Below are 24,598 nucleotides of genomic sequence, written 5' to 3'. Positions count from 1 at the left end.
TCAAGATACATGCATCAGCTATTTCTGCAGAATACAGCTTCGAACCTCCTGTCGTCTCGCATCCTCTACTCAGGCAGTTTCTGAGAGGAATTAAAAATGTAAAACCTCCTAGGAAACCACCATTACCAGCATGGGACTTGAACTTTGTGCTAGAAAAGTTGACACTCCCCCCTTTCGAACCAGCAGCAACAGCAGATCTTCAACACCTATCTTGGAAAACTGCTTTTCTGCTGGCAATTACCTCAGCAAGAAAGGTTTCTGAGCTACAGGCTTTGATGGCAGTACAACCCTTCCTAATCTTCCATCAAGATAGTGTCCATGAGAACAAATCCTACATTTATGCCTAAGGTGGTATCCAGAGTGTCTTTAAACCAAGCTATCCACCTACCTACCTTCTTCCCCAATCCACAGAACAGGGGGAAAAGACTGCTGCATACTTTGGATGTACATAGACAGTTGTGCTGCTACCTGGACAGAACCAAGAGCAATAGAAAAACTGACCAGCTTCTGGTAGCATATGCAACAGGAAGGGAAGGAAAAGCAATTTCAAAACAGACAATCTCCAAGTGGATAGGAAATTGCATCAGATTCTGTTACTCCTACCATGGAAAGCAAACTCCACAGAACATAAGGCCTCATTCTACAAGGGCTACAGCCACTACCACAGCTTTCTTAAGAGGAGTGGCTACCATGGACATTATAGAGGCTGCTACTTGGACCTCCGTGCATACATTTGCCAAGCATTATAACTTACCTTTATACTCTAGATCCCGAGAAGGGTTTGCCACTGCTGTTTTGCAAGGGATCCTAACTACACCATAATTTCTTCTTCCTCCTCCCCTAGTTTGGCTATGGTATTCTACCCATTTGTAAGGACTGCAGATGCATCCTTGAAGGACATAGTACAGTTTTGTACCTACCATAAATGTAGATGTCCGAACAGGAATGCATCTGCAGTCAGGATTACCCACCCTCCTTCCCCTCTGTGGTATTCCTAGGGTATTTGCCCATCTAATAGCTAGCTGGGGGGGGGGGATCTCTTATGGTGTATTTGTTTGTATATATGTACATACATGCTTATTTTTGGTGTTTGCCTTCTACTATTTGGAAACATTGGCATTTATCCAAAATTTAGCTATCCAAGAGGGCAACTGGCATCTGGGGCAAGAAACACTGAGGAAAATGGCGTCGGCTGATGCCTTTATACCCGAAGAACTGCAGCTATGACGTCGGGTGAAGTGCGACACCAGCCGAGGCCAGACCCAGACTTTGGAATCCGGCCGACCGAAGGGCTGCCTGACGACAGGACAACCCATTTGTAAGGACTGCAGATGCATTCCTGTTCGGACATCTACATTTATGGTAGGTACAAAACTGTACTTTGCGTCTCCTTTATTTATCAGGCAGGGGGAAAGAGCCTGCCCTTCCCAGTCAGAGCACACTCCACAAGAGCAGTTTCCACTTCCACAGCCTTTCAGGCTAGGTTATCGATGGATGATATTTGTGCAGCTGCAACATGGGCTTCTCCTCACACGTTTGTTTCCCATTACAAATTGGATGTGGTGTCCAGGGGCAGATCATCTTTTGGCTCCACAGTGCTCAGGAGTATTTTCCATTGAGCCACCCAGGATGTAGGTGCTAGGGACGCTGTCCCACAGGTGAAGAATGTAGGCGAGATAGGACTACATAACATCAGTAAGCTATGTACTCACCATAACGTTAGATGTATGTAGTCCATCTCGCCTCACATTCTTCATTACCCCCCACCGTTCCCCACGCCTGGAGGAGTTGGAGGATCACCTTGTATTTCTGATATTACAGAGTCCCTTTTGTTGGACCTCTTTGTTATGGGTGTGTGTGTGTGTTTGGGCGATGGATACTATATTTCTGTTGGCAGCAAACTAGATCTGGGAATGTGGAGCAATGTATTGTGGGATACCATCTTAGCCCAGCCAATCAAAGACTTTTGAGCTAGTAAATAGGCCGAGTCAGAGCCGACATTCGGCTCCGAACCCACAGGTGAAGAATGTGAGGCGAGATGGACTACATACATCTAACGTTATGGTGAGTACATAACTTACTGTTTTATCAACTGGACAATTCCACAAAACAAAATATCATCTAAATAGGGTCTCTATCATAAGAGCGAAAGTTCAAAAGAGCAAACACTCTTATGTTCGAAAATGCCGGACATCGAAACACTTTTTCTGGGGTCGCAGTACAGTGAGGATAGGAATATTTGCCCTTTGCTCACTGTAGTGCAACCTCGGAGTTGGAATATATATTTAGCAGGGGGTGTGGGGGGCACAACCCCCCCACAATATAACATTTGATGTTTGTGCCTTTTCGATGTTTGAGTGTTCGCTCTGTTGAACTTTCGCTCTTATGATATAGACCCATCTAAATATAGATATAGCTTACAATAGTTAAAAGGTTCTGTGGTGAAAACATATTTCACTTCCTAGCTCTTCGATACCAAATTATAAGTGGAGGCACACGCTGCCCCCTTCACTGGTCCTGTAGTTTTTCTGTAGATCTCACCTTCAAAATGAATACAGTTATTGTTTAACACTAACGCCATTAAATCTGTAATGAAGTTGATATCAGAGATGCTAAGAAAATCACAACCACAAACTTTTCTGGAAGAATTCCAGCCCCTCAAACTTAGGTTTACTGCTAAATAAATCAACTGCATCAATAGTAAGAAAGTTGAAATCTTCTGTACAAAATTCATATCACAATCACCCTAAAAAGTCCCAAGAATCCTTTAAAATGTATGAACTTTTAGAAAAAAATGTTTTTAGATGTCTATGAATATAAATAACCAAGGGATGTTTTAGACTTTTGAGCTGCTATGATAGGCCTAAATGGAGGATCCTGAATATTTTTATGGACTTTGGGAATCCCATATATAGTGGGAATACTAGAGGATGCCAAACTCAAAAAAATCCCACAGGTCTTTTAACTTAACTGCAGTTTAATTATTATATGTTGCTGACCAACTAAAACCCATCTAGACCAAAAACAGGGAAAACCTGCATATCTAAAGTGTGTGTGTGTGTGTGTGTGTGTGTGTGTGTGTGTGTGTGTGTGTGTGTAACACTCATTTGGAGAATGTGAATAGCCATTTTGCTGACACTAAAGTGCAGTGTCACATTGTATTGATGGCAGCTTAGCTTGAGTAGCATGCAGGAAAGAGTTTGGTTGGTACGGATGATTGCCCTTACTTGGTGATTGTATGACCATGGAATTTTAGGTAAGGTGGTGTGGCGGGGCTTTGCCCACCACATAAGTGCAATGTTTTTGTGATTTTAATTTGTTTCTTTTTTTTCCTGGTTATTCATGTGTGTGTGTGTGTGTGTGTGTGTGTGTGTGTAAAATGTAGTTGGGTTTGTAATTATGTGTGGGTTAGGATTTGGATTTTTTGAGTTTCACTTATGTAGTGATACACACGCAACATATGTGTGTATTTACACACACACACACATATATATATATATATATATATATATATATATATATATGTGTGTGTGTGTGTGTGTGTGTGTAAAATCTTATGTTTGGGTATATGTATGTGCATGTATAAATGTGTGTGTGCATGCATACATATATATGTAGTGTCACTCATCTATATTTAATATATATATGCATATATGTCTTTCTACATCTGTATATGTACATATTACTTAATTGTATATAAAATACATATTACTTAATGTAAGGGATCCTCAGACCAACATAGTTTTCCATGCAAATAAGCAGTATTTTGACTTTGAGTTAAAAATCATGATAGAAAATTTGCAGTAGACTGATGGGGCACAGTGTATGCATCTTAATAAACAGTGCCTCATACATAAACATACAGATATATTCATTTGTGTGCATGTGTCTGTGTGTATATGTCCATGTATGTATTATATGTCTGTGCATGTTTTATATAAAGCACTGTTTCGTAACATGCATATGTCTTGACCTGGTCGTCTGCTATAACGTATCTTTCATGTTTTTATCTCAAAGCCAAAATGGTGCTTTCTTATTTATTTATTAGTTGTTTACCCAGAGGAAGTGGACTGGGCTGGAAACCATTTTCAGTAATGAATTGGACCGCAAGGGCTTTTGTATAGGCAAATGCATATGTTTTGGGGAAACTGGAGACTTGGAGAAAACCAGTGAAGATATAGGGAAAAGATGCAGGTTCCACTCACAGCGAGAAGATGTCAGGACTGAGTCCTTGGCTATGGATGTGAGAGGCCTTGAGGGAGAGATCTTATTTCTCAGTCACTTTTCATCTCAGTGTGGTTTTATAAATGCAGTCTGAAACAGGTGTGTGGATTAAGAGAGTACAGTGTAGTGTATTGCACAAAGCAGTGGTCTCTACACCTGGAGTACTTGTCTTGTAGAATTTATGTGATTAGCATAAAATATTTGCTTAAACCTGACATGTGAACTTCTTATGGATGAACTTGAGGCTCATCAGATCACTACTGAAATATTAACTTATCGTGTGATAGCAACGTTTCTTATAGTCACTCATGTCAGTTTGATACTCTTGCTTTTAATCCTAGGAAAAGGCTGCAAAATGGAAAAATCCTGATGGACACATGGATGGACTGACAACAAATGGAGTGCTAGTAATGCATCCGAAAGGTGGATTTACGGAAGAGTCAAAGCCTGGAGTCTGGCGGGAAATTTCTGTTTGTGGAGATGTTTATACTTTAAGAGAAACTAGATCAGCTCAACAGCGAGGGAAACTTGTAAGTTAAGTGTAGTCTAATATACAGAGTTAATATGCTTTAAACTTCAGTTATCATGACAAACTGACTTCAGTGCTTCTGAGTACATGTTCTCGCAGAACGCTGTACAATCCTAAATGTGTGCATTTCCAAATAACTTTTGGGAGAGAATTGAGAAACTTCTCCACTGGTAACACATGCAGGTCTCATGAAAGTAGACCTGCTAAATCATTTTGTTCCATCTTTTAAGTAAAATATTCTAGGATTAACAAGTATAGCTTGCTTATGTATGTAATGTAGTGATATGTTTTCAGATAGCATAAGAGTTGTTTCTCAAGAAAGATTATTTGCAAATTTAAAATGATGCAGTTGGTCACCATTAAATGGATAGCAATATTTATGTTGTGTCCCATTCAATTTACTTTATTGCAGTGTAACTCTGCAATAGTAAAGCATCCACTTTATTTGTTACTGTATGTAGCTACCTGGAAAGATTACCCCAGGTTGTGTCTGGTTTACTTATATCTTCTGTGTCATTTACAACTTAAGAACTGAGTGCATTTATTTTGATATGTTAACAAGTGCATTTAGAGCTTATAGTCCAGAAAAAATTGCACCAGAAACAGTTGCTGTAAATTATGGTTTTCTATAAATTAGCATTGACTATTTCTCATTTCAGGATACATTATAGTTATATAGACTGAGCTAGGATACATTATAGTCATATAGTCTGAGCTGGGTAAGTCTGGGATAACATTGGGTAAGAGGATCAAATTTCACTTTTATATATATATATATATATATATATATATATATATATATATATATATATATATGTATATGTAAGCAGTAATATCCCCTGATGACCAGCATTATAGGGCATTAACAATCCACTCCCTGGAAGTCCGTTATTTCCCTACTTTTACCCATCCTAAGGGACATTGCTGCTCTTAACATATTTTAAAAGATGCTTTTGTTTTACATCAATTTTAGCTTTATTTGTGGTGGAATAATTCACATATTGTATTTCTAGAAATGAATGCATAATATAACCAATGAAAAAGTTTGCTTGATTCCAGGTCTGGATATATGTGTGTGTATGTGTGTTAGTTTAAAATAGTTACACAATACACCATTTAATGTTATGGTACTCATGTGACTGGAGCTATGCATTTTAATCAAATGAAACACATATTTGAACAGTAGGCCGCGGTGGTGCAGCGGTTAGCGTTGTCGCCTCACAGCAAGAAGTTCTCCGGTTCGATTCTCGGCTGGAGCGCCTTCTGTGTGGAGTCTGCTTGTCCTCCACACAGTCGAGTGACATTAAAGACATGCAGGTAGGTGCATGTGTGAATGGGTGTACCTTCGTTAAAGGATGGGTGTCGGGCTGGCACCTCGTCACCGTAAAAATCTACTGCCAGTCATAAGCGGACTGGTGTTCCACTGTGGTGACCCCTAACCAGGAAAAGCCGAAAGACATTACTAGTGGTATTCTGTAATGATGATGATGATGATAATAACTGTATTTCTCTGACTTCAGCTGTGACATAGGTGGTTACTAGGCTAGCGGCCCTAGAGCCTTTACAAGTCTAGCCATGTTAGCCTAAGTCTAGCCATGTTAATCCCAATTATCCCCATTTATTCTTTTTTTGGGTAGTTTGCAGGACAAATTTATGAACAGAGTGGGTCTGTGATCAACACCAGCTACTCCTGTCCATGAAGACCATGGGTTCCACCCTATGGGGTGAATTTTTGGTCTCCCATCCAGTTGTCTAGGTTGCATCTAAATAGGTTCAGTGAGGAGCTCTGTTTTACATGAATAGGGAGTCTATTTCAGAGAAGCAGCAGTATCTAGGAGACATATCTCACGTATCTCTTTCTCCAGTATGATCTGTAGGTTGAGATCCCTAGAGCAAGTGACTCTTGAGCCATTTGACTTGCAAATGTGCAGCATTTCCATTACGGCAGGGTTGGAGATTGCCCCATAGGCTAGGCACAATTCCCCACTCAGCATCCTATAAGATACAGAGTAAAGTGACAGGGCTTTCAGCTTGTCCACGTAGGTCATGGTTTGGAGTCCCTGTATTTTCTTAGTGAGGAAGCTGAGTTCTCTCCAGCTGCTGCAGGTGTCTGGTGAGGTACATGCAAAAGGGTGCATTGTATGCTATTAGTGGTCTGACCTTGACTTGGATGCTATGCCCTTGCTTATGATGTGTGCTATGTAGAAGGCTTTCCTTACCACTGTGAAAACTTAATGGTCAAAGTTCAGATTGCCATCAACCTTTGTTCCCAAGTCCTGCACCACTGGGTGGAACTCAAGGGGGGTGCTGTCAATATTTGTAATTTGTAGAGAATTCCATTTTGCCAAAGGGATTAAAAAAATGCATTTTTTTGCATTTAGTTTTAGACCATGGCTTTGGCACAAATCATTTGTTTGTGTTGGCCCTTCTTGTAATATGTTGACATCATTGGAGGACTCAGTGATTATTCTCAGTTTGCAATCATCAGAAAACATGGTGAGCCAAAGGCCATCTACTTTGGCCTGGATTTCTGAGAAGTGGATGCCAAACATTAAGGGGCCCAGCACAGACCGCTGTGATACTCCACTGGTGATGTGTCTACTGATGGAGGTGGAGTCACCAATTTTGACAGGGTGTGTTCTGTTGGTGAGCCAATTGGTAACCCATCTAGTAACATAAGCGTTAATCCCTATCTGGGAGAGTTTTCTCAATGATGCCAGATTGGGGAATTGCGTCGAAAACCTTGGCAAGATCGAGATTGGCTGTGTGTACTGTCTTACCTTCGTCCATGGCTTTTGTGACATTCTCAAACAAATGTCCCAGGTTTAATAAGCATGATCTACCCTTAACAAAGCCAAACTGGGTTAGGTCCAGTGTTTGGAGATCACCTATGTCCTTGTTGATAAGGTCGATGATAAATCTTTCCATGGCCTTACAGATGAGGCTGGTTAGATTTATGGGTCTGTAGTTCCCATGGTCAGTTGATGGCCCCCCTTTGTGCAGGGGGATTACTGTTGGTGTTCTCCACTCTGCAGGAACATAGCCAGTTCTCAAGCTTTGATTAAACAGACTGCCAAGTGGGTCTGGTAGATCTTGTTTTAGATTGTTTAGTAAACAGCCTGGGATATTATCTAGTTCTGTTAAGGCCATGTTTTTGACCTTAGTGAGACCAGAGATAATCTTTAAGCTTAGTAGTGAGTGTGGGTGGTGTGTGTTTGGGAGGTCTCTGTTCTTTTGTTAGGCTTTTAGTGACTACCACTGTGTATGTGGCTTTGTGTCTTGACCTTATTTTCTGTGAGAGGTGAAGCGTGTGTGCTGACAACCTGTTTGATGTCTAGTTTGTTTTTACGTGAGAGAATTGACTCCAGTTCCACAGTGTATTTGCATCACTCCTACAGGGTGTTAGTTTGCTTTACGAGTAAATGGTTGTCAGTATATATGAAGCAAATGCTACATTGCCTCAAGATGCCCAAATCAATCAACCTGGCAGGAGAAAAGATGGGAAACTGCCCATTCATTGGGGCAGGATTTTTCTGAATGTGGTATTTGGGAAGGAAGTGGACTCCAGACCTTTGACTACAATTTCCAAATGTTGAGCAACTCCAGTAAACTGAGCACAAACCCAGTGCAAACGTAAGGCTTAATACAGGCACATTTAAACCGTTTTAACACAAATACCAATGGGAAGGGCCCAAACTGAGCCGTTCTCCAGCAATCCCCAACTCAGATGGGTCCTGAGCTACACACTTCTGTCACAAGGGTCGAGGGAAGCCCTCTTAATGCAAGATGGCTGGTCTAAGAGCACAGTGATACCAAACGGTCTGGCTTCAGCAGGTCTTGAATGTAGCCTATGTGATGGAAGGCAAGGAAACACAGTTTGTAGATGGGAAGGACTAAGGGACAGTCACTTAAAGGTCAAAGTGAGAGTGTTTATTAGTATACTGCTAGATGACCTGCAGTGGTACCACCCTCTGCACAAACTGGCAGCTCTTCAAGCAGCTGTGAACAGTGAGAGGCTAGAGGAAATGTTCTCCATAGGGATTTTTTATTGAATTTTATAGCAATAATGAAAGACGGGGTAGCAAAACTGAGACCTTTTGGTTGATGTTAACTTAAAACTGATGTAAATATGATTATTGATAGAAACAGCATTGAATGCAAAGAAATCAGCTATAAAATGCAAAGCTTCTTAAGTTGTTCTTTTGAATATATACATGGAGTCCAGTATATTTTTGCAAAAATCGCACCATAATAAAAGCAACAGTTATTCTTTAACAAGACTTCCTCAGATCTAATTTGTTACCAAATTACTAATCTTTTTATATACTCATAAATGCCAGCAATATCAAAACAAGTCAGTTGGGAATAGTAGATGCTTAGTGCATAAGTGGCAAGTCAGGTGGAGGAAATCGTTATGCCATTATGCTGTGTCATAGGCGCCTCATTGTTGATAGAGGATGAAAAAATGTTATGTCTAAAGTCTTTTCACACATCATTTAGTTTTCTTACTATTATTTCATTTGATTTTTGTTTTTTTCATCCATACTATACTTACTCCGTTGCCTCATCTCTATTTACATATTTAATTAAGAAACTGTCTCTTGTGAGTCACACAAATTAAATTTTCTCCCATGCTGGTGCTCTTGTGCTTTTGAAGTCAGCTGTTTTTCTAGTTGCCTGCCCCTAATGTTAATTTGGCCACGTATCTCCTTCCCTCTCCCCTTTCATTGGCTGTTGTGAGTAAGCACAGAATTGTTATTTGGTGAAATCACTCCCCTTCAGCTAAATTTATTGGTCATCCCAGTGTATTCCATAAAGCCAGAATAGAAACTGCCCATCCCCTTCCAATGTATCTTGCTGCTTGAAAATTACTGGCTCTCCACTTAGGTGGCTAAAGTTTGTTACCCCCTCTTTCATATCTAACTGCTTAGTGCACGCTGCAACACTTACAGTATTAACCCCTTTTTTCCATCTTGTCTTTAAAATCTGCAACATCTAGTTTGAGACCACCAATTATTGGAGAACCCACATTCTACCACTCAGTAGTCATCTTGGGTATAGTGCTGCTTTTTCCCTTCTTTTGAGAGAAGGAGCATAGGGACATTATTTCCTGGAGCCTGCTGATCACCTCAGGGCCTGATAACTGCTTCATAGGTGCCAGCTTGGAATTTGTGCTTATATTTTGCGCCTGGTGAGAGAAGGAGCAGAGTGCATTGATTCCTGACTGTTTCTGTTTGGGCAGTGAGCGTCTATGCTGGACCTTTCTGATTAGTCCGTTTGCTATTCAGTGCCTCTGCTAGAAAAGGCTGCAACAAGCCTACATCATTTGGTACAAGACTGTTGATCACCAACGAGTCTGTGGCCTGCTTCTCATCTTGGGATTGGTGTAAGTGTTTTATTTATTTGTTTAGTCTACAGGCCTCAGATTTATCTCCATAAGCCGTTGAAAGTTGGCATTTCATTTTGCCAGCTTTGAGTGGGACTGTAGTGAATTTTTTTGAGTTTGAAACTGTGTCCAGTGGGTTCGGAGTGTCGTATTTCGTTCTCCGGAGGAGAGCTGTTGGAACTGAATGTCATTATTCTTTGGGGACTTATGTGTAAAGTTTTCAGATTTTCCTCAAGATATTGACAGTGTTTTATGCTGCTGTATGGGACTTGGTTAGAACGGAACAGCCTTGCTCCCCCCCCTCTCTGCAGGGCTATAAGCTGTTAAGACTGAATATCTTTACTCTTTGGGGACTTGTGGGTAAATCTCACTTTTTTTTTTGTTTTATGATATCTACAGTGTTTGATGCCAGCTATTTTGTCGAGGAAAACTTATGTTTTGTCACTTCTTGGACTTAATGCGCTAGTCATAAACAGCGCTCTTTGCACATAAGGATAGCCGTGTTTGTGTGTGTTTATATATACCCTGTATGCAGCAGAATCTGCACGCAGCCTCTCTTTTTCAAACTTGAACAGGGGAAGAGCTTAAAGCCTTCTCTTACCCCCATACCCTTCAGTTTCTCACTGTCTAACATACTCTTATCTCTTTGTTTATTCCCACTCTCTTACCTTACACCAACCAACCATGTCCCCACATCTTACACAAATCCTTCTCACCTCCTGTTTAACGATATTGTTCCTAATTCCTCTTTTCCATGCCACCTCATATACATCCTACAAACTTCCTTCCTACCCCCCCCCCACTCCACCACTCATCTCTATCTCCACCCATCCAAATCTCATTTTCATTATATATCCCCCTCAGTATTTCAACCTAATACACTCCACTGCTTTAAACTAAAACTTACATTCTGCTCTTTCAAGTGGCACTCACCCAAATCACTCACTAACCTCCCACAATCAACTAAGCCCAAACTACAAGTACTGTTCACCTCCTCTTGCTGCCGTTCTCTAGCACGATATATTCACCCCAACCCTGGTCCTAAAACTATTACCAACTCCACTTCCCCTGTCACAACCAATAGCACCAATATCACTCCTCCTACCTCATCCAACATTACTAACCAAAAATTCCTAAAAATTCTTTCTCTAAATGCCCAGAGTCTAAAAAACAAAACTGCTGTCTTCCATGCTTGGCTTTACCATACCCTGCCAGATATAGTAACAGTCTCCGAAACTTGGCTAAAACCCCAGATTTCCAACTCTGAAATCCTACCACCAGGTTTTCAGGCTCTTAGATGTGACCGCCCAAACAAAAAAGGTGGAGGATTAGCCTTAATTTACTCAAATCTACACTCCATCTCTCCTTACCAAAACCCCATTCCTCAATTCAGTAATGCATAATTAGTCGTGGGGATACTCAAACTGAATAACTTCAAAAGCATATGTCTTATAGCCCTTTATATCCCCCCGGTAACAACACTACCACCTTAGAAGACATTCTTCTATGGGTTTCAACTAATATTAAGCTTGAGACGTACATATTAGGCGATGTGAACATCGACTGGACCAAAATCAATGGCACCAATCCATGGATATCTATTAATCTTCTAAATTTCACTCAACTAACTAATAGCATCACAAGACCCAATAAAAAGAACCCCCCCAGGTTCCACTCTGGACTGGATTCTAGCCTCCCACCCAAAGAAGATCTTATGCTCAGGTACCTTACCAGACACCATAAGTGACCACTACCCTGCCTTTATCCATCGAGCAACACACTCAAAGCCACACCCTCACCAATGTATCCATACTCGCAACCTCGCTAATTTTAATCCTTCAAGTTTCTCTAACACCCTCAAATTAATAAACTGGGATAATCTAAAAACACTTTCCCTAGATAACGCTGCAGATTTTTTCAATACTAACTTCTTAGATATCTTAAATTCCCATGCCCCACCTAGAACTAAACGAATGAAGTCCAACCCTGCCCCCTGGCTATCTAAAGATACTAAAAATCTTGTACTACAAAGAGACAAGACCTGGAAACTGTATCACCAACTCCCTGAAATGCTTCTTAAATATAAGCAACTCCGTAACCTAACCAAAAAATATATCATAAGAGATAAAAAGTCTTACTACACTAAACTCCAGACCAATCACGCCAAAATCCCTAAACAGTTCTTGACCTCCATCAGCTCTCTACTAAATCCCGATACAAAAAGAAACCCTTGTCCTGATACCAGTAAACCTGACACAGAATTAGCCACCCTATTCAACTCCTTCTTTGCCAACTCCTTAGCTGAACTCACCAAGACCTTTCCCAATCACAACTCCTCCTTTCGCCTCAAACCCACATCCCCCCAACCTCCCAATCCTAACTGCCCCCCCACATTTCACCTAAAGCCCATCTCCACATCCTACATAAAAGAAACTTCTCGCTAGACTTAAGCCATGCTCCCCAGCCCCAGACAATATCCCCTCTCTCTATCTAAAGCTCACTGCTGATGGCATTGCCATCCCCGTCAGCATTCTCTTCAATAGATCCATACAGGAGTCTTATGTTCCCAAACTGTGGCATGCTGCCTTTATCCTTCCCCTCCATAAAGGAGGTAAAAATAACACTATTTCTAACTTCCGTCCAATAGCCATTCTCTCCTCAATCTCAAAAATACTTGAAAAATGCATCCACCTCTAGCTCATGCCTTACCTTACTGATAATCACCTCCTCACCCCTACACAACATGGTTTTCGTCCTGGACATAGTGCAATAACTGCTCTTCTCTCTTTCTTAGACTTAGTAAATCATGCCCGTGATCCTGGAGAAATTGTATCCACTATCCTTCTAGATCTTTCCAAAGCTTTCGACACTGTTTCCCATACCCACCTTCTAAATCATCTTTCTAATCTTAATCTCTCACAGAACACCCTATTATGGTTTAACAGCTACCTTTCTAATAGATCCCAAGCTGTGAAATGGCAAACTGGCACCTCAAACTTCCTACCCACCCCTACTGGAGTTCCCCAGGGATCCATACTCGGCCCAATGCTTTTCGATGTATTTATTAATGATTTTCATGCTGCCATTCCTACTACTAAAAGTGCAGTACGCAGACGACTCAGCATTAGTTTGTTCTGCTTCTAATCTCCCTGACCTCCTAGCAAAACCTCAATTGGCCTTTTCTACAACTGAAAACTGGATGCTTAAAAATCATCTCTCCCTAAATGCTAATAAATCAAAAATTCTTCTTTTCTCCCCCTCAAAAACCCTCCAGCTTGAACAATCTTTCAGTATCTTTAGCAATACTAACTCCACTATAGAAATTATCCCTTCTGCTAAACTACTTGGAGTTACCATAGATGAACACCTAAAATTTGACACACATGTTCAGCTAAACATTAAAAAAACTCACCAGAAACTTGGCATGCTATATAGACGCTCTCAATTCCTCTCTTCATCTACCAGACAAGCTCTTGCCACCACCTACTTACTACCTTCTCTTCTATATGGTGCTCCCCTACTTACAAACTTATCCTCTTCCATCTACTCAAAACTAGAAACATGTTACAACAAAATTGCTAAATTCGCAACTAAAGCTAATTACTCCTCCCACCACTGCACATCACTGTACCTGCTAAACTGGCTAGAACTTCCCAATCAACTCAACTTCCTTCAACTCTCTACTACCCACAGACTAATCTTCAAACCAAGTCTATGCCCTGCTTTAGCAAATATCTTATCCTTTTACACTCGCCACAGTGCCCTGAGATCTGCACACCAGAATCTCCTCTCTGTATACAATCATAAATGTCCTGCTGGTCACCTTCTACTCTCTTCTTTCCTAGACAAAAGATGGAATTCCCTCCCTTCTTCTCTTAGAATCTCTGAAAACTACGAATACTTTAAAACTCAGCTTCATTCCTACCTTACACAGCACTGGAAGTGTAACTGTATTCTCCCTACTTAACCTACTTACTCTCGTCTATGTATGCTTCCTCATACAGCTTCTCTACTTATTCATCCACCCCAGGCTGTTCTAAACACCTACCTCACTCTAAATCTAAAGACCCCTTAAACATCTGCCTCCCTCTAAGTCAAATTCAACACCAAATTATTATTAATGTTTTTCTACCTTAAATGTACACAATGTGTAAATACTGTATATAGTCGCTGATCTCATCTCCTCTTACTGAAAACAATTAATCTTTAATAACGACCTATATTAAGCTGATGCAGTTTAACTATGTCAATCATACCTTTCATGTGTGAACTCCACTTTTATTAATGTTCAACCACCTCTCTAAGAATACTCCTGACACTATAATCTATGCTCCACTAACAGTGTACTTCCCACCTATTTCTCCTCCATTTCTGCTAAACCTCAATATACAACATTCAGATTTTAACCCTCAACTAATAATTGCTTTCCCTTTAATTGTGACTCTTCTCTTGCCTCTATCACTTAATTATTGTACAAATAGTTCTCTATACAACTTTGTAAATATGTTTATGAACTGTCTTGCCATTATGCATTTGTACCTTTTCTCATTACTTTGTATTATTTCATTTTTGTTTAATTACTTGTGATGTGGAGGTTTCTCCCCAGGCCTCCACTGAAAATGGGCTCTTTGAGCCCAGTGGACATCCCCGGTAATCAAACTGGAAACAAATAAATATTTAACATTTGTTAACCGTGCAAATCCGACTTGGAACAAAGCCAATTTTCAGAGTTGGCCCAGGGAGAAACGCTCCAGACATGTGTCTTTGTAACGTGGGAGGAAACCGGAGTACCTGGAGGAAACCCACATGAATGCAGGGAGGACATGCAGACTCCACACACAAGGCACTCCAGTCAAGAATCGAACCAGAGAACCTCTTGCTGAGAGGCGACAATGCTACCGCTGCACCACTGTACCATCCGGTTTTGCCTCTGGTGAGAGAAGAAGCAAAGGAGAATTGTATCCTAGCAGGATGAAGCTGTGGTGAGACTAGCACTAATAGTGGCCAGGCATTATCCAGTCTGGTGAAATCCCCTAGTTTCATCATTCTTGACAAAGCTAAGTCTTTCTTTTCAGTAAGTACTGCTAGATTAGCAGCTCTCTAAGCTAAATTCAGAATATCTCCTAAATACTTCATCCGTAAATCATCAGGGTCTACTTATTAGTTTCCACTCAAGGGATTGGCAATGCCATGTTTAGACATCTCACATTGACATTTTCCTGTAAAAACACCCTTGAAATTTTACCAATACCTAGCTGCACACAGATTAACTAGTTTGCAGTGACGAGCACTGCCCCCAGAGTTGCAAACCAGATACTCCTGACATTGTTTTATATTTTCAATGCAACCGTCTAGTCATTCAAAAGGACATGTTGCCAAGGATATGAACTTTACGGCTATCTCTGTTACCAGTTTGTTAGATATGGGCATCCTGAGGCAATGTAGTGTATGTTTACTGACAACCAGTTAATTCACAAACAAACTGATATGGTATGAGAGAAATGTATGTATACAGTGTCACTGTAGGCAAAGCTGTCAGGTAAAAGTACTCCTAATGTCAATCAGCTTGTCAGTAGTACATACACTGCACCCATCATATGCAGCTCAAAGCAGACACATAAACTCACATATGTTGAGGTACTTAAATGTAACCTTCCTAAACTCCATAGATCTCTTAGATGAAGTGCACATAACAAATAGCCTCAGTAGCCCCAAATGCACTCTTTAGCAACAACACCCATATCAACACCTACAGCCACATCTCATGGAGCCTCTACTTCTAAGCCCATGAGGCAAGCCACCAAAGAATCCAACATTCTGGTCATTGGAGACTCCACTGTGAAACACACTGATGTCCATTTCACCAGGCTGAGTAAGGAGAAGGTCACGATCACTTGCTTATCAGGGGCCAGGATCTGCCACATTGTGCAACATTCAGGTTGCTGGGACCACAAGTACCAGCATGACTTAGTCATTGTCTATGCTGGTGTAAATGACCTGAGACATACTTCCCTAGACTATATGAAGAGAGACAAGATGGAGCTATCAGAATATGTGTCCCAGGCTGGCATGAGCCTAGCACTGAGCAACATTTTACCTTCTCCAAGGATGATGCCAAAGTTTGAAAGAAGATGAGTGACTTTAATAATTGGCTTAGCTTCTGGTGTCAATATTTGTCAGGGATGGTCTACACCTTTCTCCTCTAGACTTGGTAAGACAGTGCCAAACTGAAAGTACTTTCAACATAGCAAATCAAAACCAAGAAAATCTAAAGTTTTTACTGCTCAATGCTAAGAGTCTAAACAAGATGATCTCACCCTAGAGATTTCTGATGTCTGTGTGGTCATGGAAACATGTTTAAAGCTACAGGGAGCACACCAGCAGTGTAAGTCTGTAATCTCTTCCACATATTTAGACCAGCTACTACACAAAAAGGGACTAAAGTCTGCAGGTGTCTCAGTTTACATCAAAAAATAAATATACCTCAAGACTGGTCAAACAAGATGATGCACTTGGTTTTCTCCATGTTCAAATCACCATAGGCAAAATTACATACCCCACTTCCTTGCAAACTACACGTCCCTACTCTATGTCCCAGTAAACCCATAACATGTATGCAAATTAATTCAAACACTCACCATCCAACCTAATACCATATTCATTTAATTACCCCACTAGTAACTGGGAATCATATATGACACCAAACGTGCAGGCACAGAGATTCCTGGATTTTGTAAACACAAACTCCCTGGACCAGATTGTCAGTATGCCAACTAGGGTACAAACATACTGGATCTGGTCTTCACTAATGTGGGAGAGTGTTTCACACACCCCCTAATGTAATCTGTTCTCTGGTGAAGTCAGACCACAAAAACAGTCCCATTGGAAGTAAAAATAAAACTCAGAACCCCCAGCTAACCCTGTAATGTTCAGGAACTACTCTAAGGCTAACTTCCTACTATTAAGTGATAACCTAGTAAAATCTCAACACTGCTGCCTATATATGTAACTGTTCACAGAAACCCTATACAACCATGTTAATGGCTGCATAGAGCCAGTGTACCCACCAGGAGGAAGTACAGAACTAACTCAAAAAACAAGCCATGGTGGAATCCTCAACATCACTAGGCTATATAATGGAAGAAAATCATGGCAAAAATTAGGTGTAGCACCCAGTATGATAAACACACTCTCTCCAAAATAAACAACATCTCAGAGGGCAAATAAAGTCTACCAAAGCTGAATCTGAGGTAAATTTGGCCCACAAGGTCAAGGACAATCCACAAGGTATTCTCTAGCCATGTCCGCAACCTCAAGGCATTACACAGTTGTGAGCAGGGCTCATTGTTAATGGAGCCACCTAGACTGAGCCAGAAGATATAGCAAACCTACTGGCCAACAAATTCATCTCTGACTGTACCCTTCTCTCCTCCATAACCTCCCCTCAGGAAATACCATCAAATATAACTCTCGGTGCTCTGTCTAAGGCCAACTACATCAGTGGGCTCAGACAGTATCCGAGGATGTCTTCTAAATAGGATTGCTATGCCTCCAAACAGGTTTCTTACCTCACGAATGGGTAACAGCAACAGTCATCGCTCTGCACATAGGTAGGCCATTTACAGACCCTGGAAACTGCAGATGCACAAATCTCACTAGTCACATATGCAAAGCCATGGAAAGAATCATCATGGAAATGATCAATAATGACAAAGGAAACTTCTAGACACTGGACCCAATCCAATTTGATTTCATCAAGGACAGATCATGCTCACTCAACCTGGAGGACTTCTTTGAGAAGGTCACCAAAATAATGGATGAGGGCAAAACAGTTCACACTGCCTACCTTGACCTGGCTAAGGCATGTGACACAGTACCCCTCTCAGGCATTCTTGTCAAATGCAAGAGGTTAGGTATAAGTCCTTATGTCATCCAGTGCATAGCCAGCTGGCTCACATACAGGACTCAGGACGTTAGAATTGGGGAGTCATCATCTACAAAGAGGCCAGTCACAAGTGAAGTTCCTCAGGGTCCTGGGACTGCTCCTTTTTAACATTTACTTCTCTCAAGTCAAGGCCAATGTCAGGGGCCTCTAGCTGACTAAATTTGCAGATGATTACAAATTAGAAGCATTCATAGGATCTCCCACTAACACAAATGTTCTCCAGGAAGGGCTGACAGAAACAAATGACTGATGTCAGAGCCTTGGAATAAGACTAAATGCCAAGGAATGCATAATAGTATATTTCGGGAAGTCATTCACCTATGGTAACTATCATATTGACAACACACCCCTAACAGTTGACCCAGTAGTTAGGGACTTGGGAACACACACACAGACACTGATCAAGCCTCTGACCATCAACGTGTCTACAGTAGTGAGGAAATCATTCTGTGTTCAACTTCTAAGCAAAGGTACGGCATCTACGGTGAAGGAGGTCATTCTTCCTATTTATTTGGCATTCATTAACCTATGATTGAGTATGCCCCTTTGATATGTACCTAACCAGGTATATCCAACAATTGGAAAGTCCACAAAGATTCCTCACTAAAAGAATACAGGACGTAAGTAACATGACCTATGCAGACTGCCTCAAGGCCTTATCCCTGTATTCTGTCTCCTACAGGCTGACTGCCATACAAGGCCTTGCCAGACCCCGTCCCGGTGGACCTCCTCCATATCCACAAAACAAACAGCATCAGAATTACCCATTCTAAAGACTTAAACCTTACCTGTGATGTAAATAGGAACTGCTGGAGATACAGGTATGTATCTCAGAGATTATCCCTTCTCTGGAACAGGTTCCCATCCATGTGAAGCAGAGCTCCTCTGTAACCCAGTTGAAGTGTAACTTGGACAGCTGGATGCGGAACAGGAAATTCATCCCTGGTTTGGCACCTATATCTTTAATAGATGACAGGCAGCCTGTAAGCAGTTCTTCTCTCAGGCCCCTGCTTTTAAATGATTCATCTCCCAATCCCCAGCTTACACTTATCAAGGGTACCAGAACTTGTCAGAGATTTGGGATGCGTGGTTAGGCTTAAAAAGACCCTTGTGACTGTTAGCCTAGTACACACCTATGAACCTAGTGTTTTAGGAAGTTTTGCAGTAGTAAAATGCACATATAGATGGTTAAACTACAACATGTATATATTGCCTGAAATTTTGCTTAGGGACTCTATCACCGCCTACTCCCCTTGTAGTTAAATGTGTAAACTAAGATTGTACGACTTCAGTGAACAGTGATTAATGTATGTTGCTGAATAAATAATGATGTAATGTTGTCAATCTCGCCTTTATTCTCACTGGTGGGGTCAGATCCGTCCTGGCCATTACATAAGCTCAAGGTCCTCAGCTAAGCTCATGGGCATTTTCCCTACCCATAATGCAACTCCCTACTACGTCAGATCTCATTTGCTATGCAGTGAACAGGTTCCAAAAGCTTGCTCTGGACTAAGTGCTTTCAAATTTTATTTATCTTTCTTAATTTTGTATTACCTTTGCTTTTAGTTTGATAGTTACTCTTTTTTCTGCTGCCTTTTTGTAGCTTAGATAGCGTAAGATAGCATGAGTGTTCCCTACCCTTGTTATGCCCACAAGCTTAGCTGAGGACCTCAAGCTTATGTAATCAGATCCAGCCCTATTAGTGAGAATAAAGGATGAGGTGGACAACACACATGGAATGTTATGGTGAGTCCATAACTTCTTTATCTGATGTTGTTAATTTTCATTCATTCATGACAGATAGGCCTTGGTTCCATCCTGGGAACCGACTTGGCCGTTATAACAAGCTTGTGGCAGCCAAAAAACTCTTCAGCTAAGATTGCCCAAAGTGCCCCTCTCCTCATCTCCTCAGACCTCGTTTGCCATGTAGAGTTTCAAGACATGTCAGGCCAGCTCTCCAGCTAAGTGATTTTTTTTTTCAATAATATTTCTTCAACATTTGGGATTTTTCTCTCCGAATTCTTTCTTTATCAAGTCGTTTACTTTTAGATATAGCTCCCCTCTGCATGCGAGAGTCTTTTCCCTGCCTTCTTACTGTTTTTGGTATTTTTTCTTACAATTCTACACCACCTAGCCTGGAATTCCATAACGACAGATTCTTGGGTGCAGGCCCCTCCCTTACCTCAGTGGTTGTTTCTCATACCATTGTTGGTATTCCCTCCTTTCCCTACCTTTTTACCCTTTGAGTATACTTTAATTACCATGGTTGGTAACTTTAAAAAACAAAAAAAAAAAAAAAAGAAAGAAATTAACATCTCCTTTTCCTTGTGTGTGTGTGTGTGTGTGTGTGTGTGTGTGTGTGTGTGTGTGTGTGTGTGTGTGTGTGTGTGTGTGTGTGTGTGTGTTGTACAGCTAATTGTGACGGGATTTTTATCTTGCTGTTTTCCACTATATATATTGTGGATTGTAGACTACTGGACTTTCTAATATGGCAGATGTGAAAGGCACAACAGGTTTCAAACAGTGTGATAAATGTGACAGGAAGATGCCTAACTCCGATGGGCATCTTTCCTGGGTCTATTGCCTAGGAGTACCCCACTTAAAAGTTCAACCTCTGTGCGAGCTCTGTAAGGGCTTTAGTGCTCGCACCTTAGCTGAGCACAAGAATAAGTTGATGTTAAAGGCTCTTCTAAAAAAAAAACCCCTTTCTCAGAGGCTTTATCTGAGGCAGAGGTCTCAACCCCTCCTAAAAAAGAATCGAAGAAGAGAATCCAGTTAGTACCATCTTCTTCTCATTCTCTGGAAACTAAATTGATTAAGGCCCAGGTTCATATGGAACTGAAACCAAAACAGGCAAAATTGACTTCTGCACAGGAGCCTAAATCCACAGTGCCATCCTCGTCCACTGAACCAATAATGACTTCCACAACTACGGTACTGACCACTTCCACAGTGCCACAGACCCTCTTGGCACCAAAAGTAGTCTCACCTCCAATACAGGTCACTACCCCCCCTCCAGCACAACCTTCTGGTCTTCCGACCATGGTGCCGAAGGTCAAGACTCTAGCTCGCACCCAATATTCCCCGTCTATCAATCCATTTCTTGGACAACAATTAAGCCCATTTCTTGATCTGCCTGAATATTCATTGGGGATATCAACCCGCTTTACCAGCAGCCTTTTAGAGCTCGATGTAGTGAGACTCGTGGGTCAGCTCCTGACGGCTAGAGGAATCCCAACTCCATCTAAATCCTCCCTTCCACCTGGAGCCGAGGAATTTTCTCCACAGACTCCAATGTATATTCCTCCTTCAACCTCCCCACAGGTATTGGCACCCTCGATGCCTATCCCAGTGCCAGCTCCTTCCACTGATAGATCTTACCATGGTTCCAGAGCCTACCCTGTGGTCCACGACTCAATTGGAGTCCCGTGACTAGTCTGTCGGCACCGTGACCCCTAGTAGAGCACCCATTTTTTCTACAGTGCCGTCTACAGTTCTGGTTGCTCTGACAGCTCCAAGTCCTCTCCTGGCTCCTTCCCTGGGGGTGGGTTCATCAAAGTGGGGTGTGACCCCGGTTCAGAGGTTATCTGTCTCTGTTCCGAGCTCCCATCCCTCTTTGGATGGGCCTGCCTTCCAGGTTATGGAGAGGGCACTCACCTCAGTAGGTTCACAGCTGGTTCGTTCGCCGGAATGCCACATATACATGTCCTCTGGTCCGCAGCTGACACAGTCCACTATGCTGGGACATCTGGCATGGGAACCTCAAGATACCCTACTGCAGGGCACCCTCTCTTCAGATGCTCCCCGAAGAGTCACCTCGTAAGAGAATCATGCAAAAGGAAGCACGTGGATTCCCTTGAGGAATCCCTTACCGAAAATACAGATTACAATGAGGGTGAAGGGTCTCCACAGTCTCCCCTCAGGATGTCTCCTTTGGAGACATACTAGAAATCTTAAAGCAGCGGGGTGACTGGAAGCCCACCAGCCCTTCCTCTGAGGAATCTGTATTTTTGCAGGCTTTTCGTGCTCAACCCTCTACTTCCTGGGTGACCCCGCCTGTAGATGAATTAGTCCAGCTCATCATGCAGCACACCTGGAAGAGTCCTAGACAGTATGATGGTGGCAGCGGCCACTAGAAAGGAACTCGCTGAGGAGAGTCCTGTTGCCCATCTTCCAAACAGGGAGTCTCAGACGATGGACAGACTAGGGAAGTGGGTGTATGCTTCATCGACCTTTGCCATACGGTCATTGAATTACCTGGCACACTTTACCCGTCTCCAGAGGGAACTGATCACGGAACTCTCGGGAACCTTAGCAGGAGCTGTGTCTGATGAGGTACATGACAAAGTTGCCTCAGAGCTTCCCACCCTGAAATCCATATCTAATTCGCCCATGCGGTTGATTTCTCATAGTACCGAAGAGGCGACCAGAGCAGCAAGTACATGCGTTGTCATGAGACGTCACGCCTGCATGCACTTGTGTGACTTTGTGAACCCTTTAAGTCTTCCTTCATCAACGCTCCCATTGACGCTTCTGTCTTTTCAACCCAAAGGTTAAAGATATGTTAGCCAGGTGTGAAAAAGATGCAAGACCCTTGTCTGCTGTGGGCATACATTTTTCCACTACCCAACGGTCCTACTGTAGGTATCAGAGGAGTGGAAAGATGTGGTTCAGAAAATCTCAAGGGCCTTTCCGTGACACATGTGGCAAGTCCCCCCCCGGCAGAGGTGGGAACTCATCAGGAAGATGCCCTCCATGAGGCAGAGGGCATCGGCTTAACCGGGGATCCAGAGATTCTTTCTCTGGACAGCCCTACCAGCGCTCCTGAAGAGCGGCCCAATTGCTTGTCTCTGGAAACAGTCGTGGGATGATTTTCTCTGCAAAACCTAGCCTGGAATTCCATAACAACAGATTCTTGGATGCAGATGATAATTACCAGAGGTCATCACATCCCTTTCGATCTTTACTCAAGGCCACAAAGGTGAATCCCGACAATCCACCCAGTCAACGAGATGCAGCAGCACAGGAAATTCAAAAGCTGCTTCTAAAAAGAGTCATCCAAACAGTCCCGCCAAACCAGATAGAATCTGGATTTTACTCAAGGTTCTTTTTAGTGCCAAAAAGACAGGAGACTGGAGGTTAATTTTGGACCTCAGCATCCTAAACAAGATGTTCTTCATGTTTCACTGTTCCAGTCATTACATTTGGGTAATCTGCTGGCAGGTTGCCCTCAGTCAGCCTGATTAACAAACTCTTGGGTCCTGTGTCGGTTGCTGTCCTCTTCCATGACATCAGGGGTATAAAACATGCAGCCGACACCATTACATCAGTCTTTCTTGCCACTTGGTGCCCAAAGCAGAAGCAGTTTGCAAGTGCCGGTCGGCCGACACCTGAAATTTTCGTTTTTGAGTTTCAGAACCAAAGTCTTCATCTAAAAGCTAAGTACCCTGTTGGGGAAACTTTTTCTTGCTCCTTACCGATGTCAGTAAAAGTTAATAATTGCATTACTTGTGGGAAGCAAATACCTCATAAGGATTTTCATTTGTACTGTATTCCTTGCCTAGGCCCTGGCCACAATGTGACTTGCTGTCCATTTTGTGCTAAATTTAATCAGGGCACTATTAAACATCGGTATATTTTTGTTAGTAAAAATGTTGGCTCACGATTTAATTATCCAGAAATGTCGTCAGTTAGCAATCTGACAACCGGAATATCTAAAAAACGCAAAGAAAAAGACAGAGACAGACCATCGAGGTCCAAAACTGACGACGCTTCTCCTAAGCAGTTTGCCAGTACTCAGTGAGGCGCTTTCGCAGCCCCTGATACCCACTACTTCTGATTCGCAGACCTCTACTGAGACTCATTCGGAGTCCGGTATGCCGTGAGATGCTTCAGTTATGGAACCCACGGATGTCTCTACCTTAGATGGGTTCAGAGTCGCTGTGCAGGCACAGGCTTCTGAGGGTGTTTTCAGGCCTACAGATTTGTATATTAGACCAACGTCATCTTCAAAACTAAGGCCAAAATCTAAATCTGCGTCTAAAAAACCAATGCCTGGGCCACATGTGCAGGCCCCTATGCCTAAAAAAAAATGATCAAAATGGTTGAAGATTTAATTACTCTGATCAGGGGTAGCCAACCCCCTCCTTCTAAGAGGCCTAGGCAAGACATTAATTATGAATCTTCTGAACAGGATTCTATTTCTTCTGACTCTTCCAATGAACAGGATTTGTTTATACCTACTTATGAGGATTCTGATGCAGAAGATTCCATTCCTTCTGCTTCTCCCCCTGAGGATTTTTCCTTTGGGGAAACATTACATACCTTAAGGGAACATTTCCACTGGGAAAGTCAGGATTTCTCTAAATCTAAAAAGAGACTTAGGGATTTTCTTCTTCTTCCTCAGCACCGGCCTTTGGCTATACCTCCTGTTCTAGACATTGTTGATGATGTTTTTTCAGAATCTAGTATGCCTCCTGATTCTGTACCTCCGGCTCCTTGTAAGCCAGACAGA

At 42.0% G+C, this 24,598-nt stretch overlaps 1 protein-coding gene across 1 annotated transcript in view; it reads left to right on the top strand.

The window, feature by feature from the left end:
- PELI2 (pellino E3 ubiquitin protein ligase family member 2) overlaps positions 1-24,598 on the top strand; it is a 1,464,870-nt gene that overhangs the window by 1,267,275 nt on the left and 172,997 nt on the right. The window contains exon 5 of the mRNA XM_044074430.1: positions 4,566-4,754. Coding sequence (XP_043930365.1) covers positions 4,566-4,754 — 189 coding nt within the window. The remainder of the gene's footprint in view (positions 1-4,565; positions 4,755-24,598) is intronic.

Source organism: Protopterus annectens, chromosome 6.part0 (genome assembly GCF_019279795.1).
Source record: "Protopterus annectens isolate FY-2018-M chromosome 6.part0, PAN1.0, whole genome shotgun sequence".
Classification (NCBI taxonomy): Eukaryota; Metazoa; Chordata; order Ceratodontiformes; family Protopteridae; genus Protopterus; species Protopterus annectens.
The sequence above is the reverse complement of the archived record's forward strand: the minus strand, read 5'-3'. Positions and strand labels throughout refer to the sequence as shown.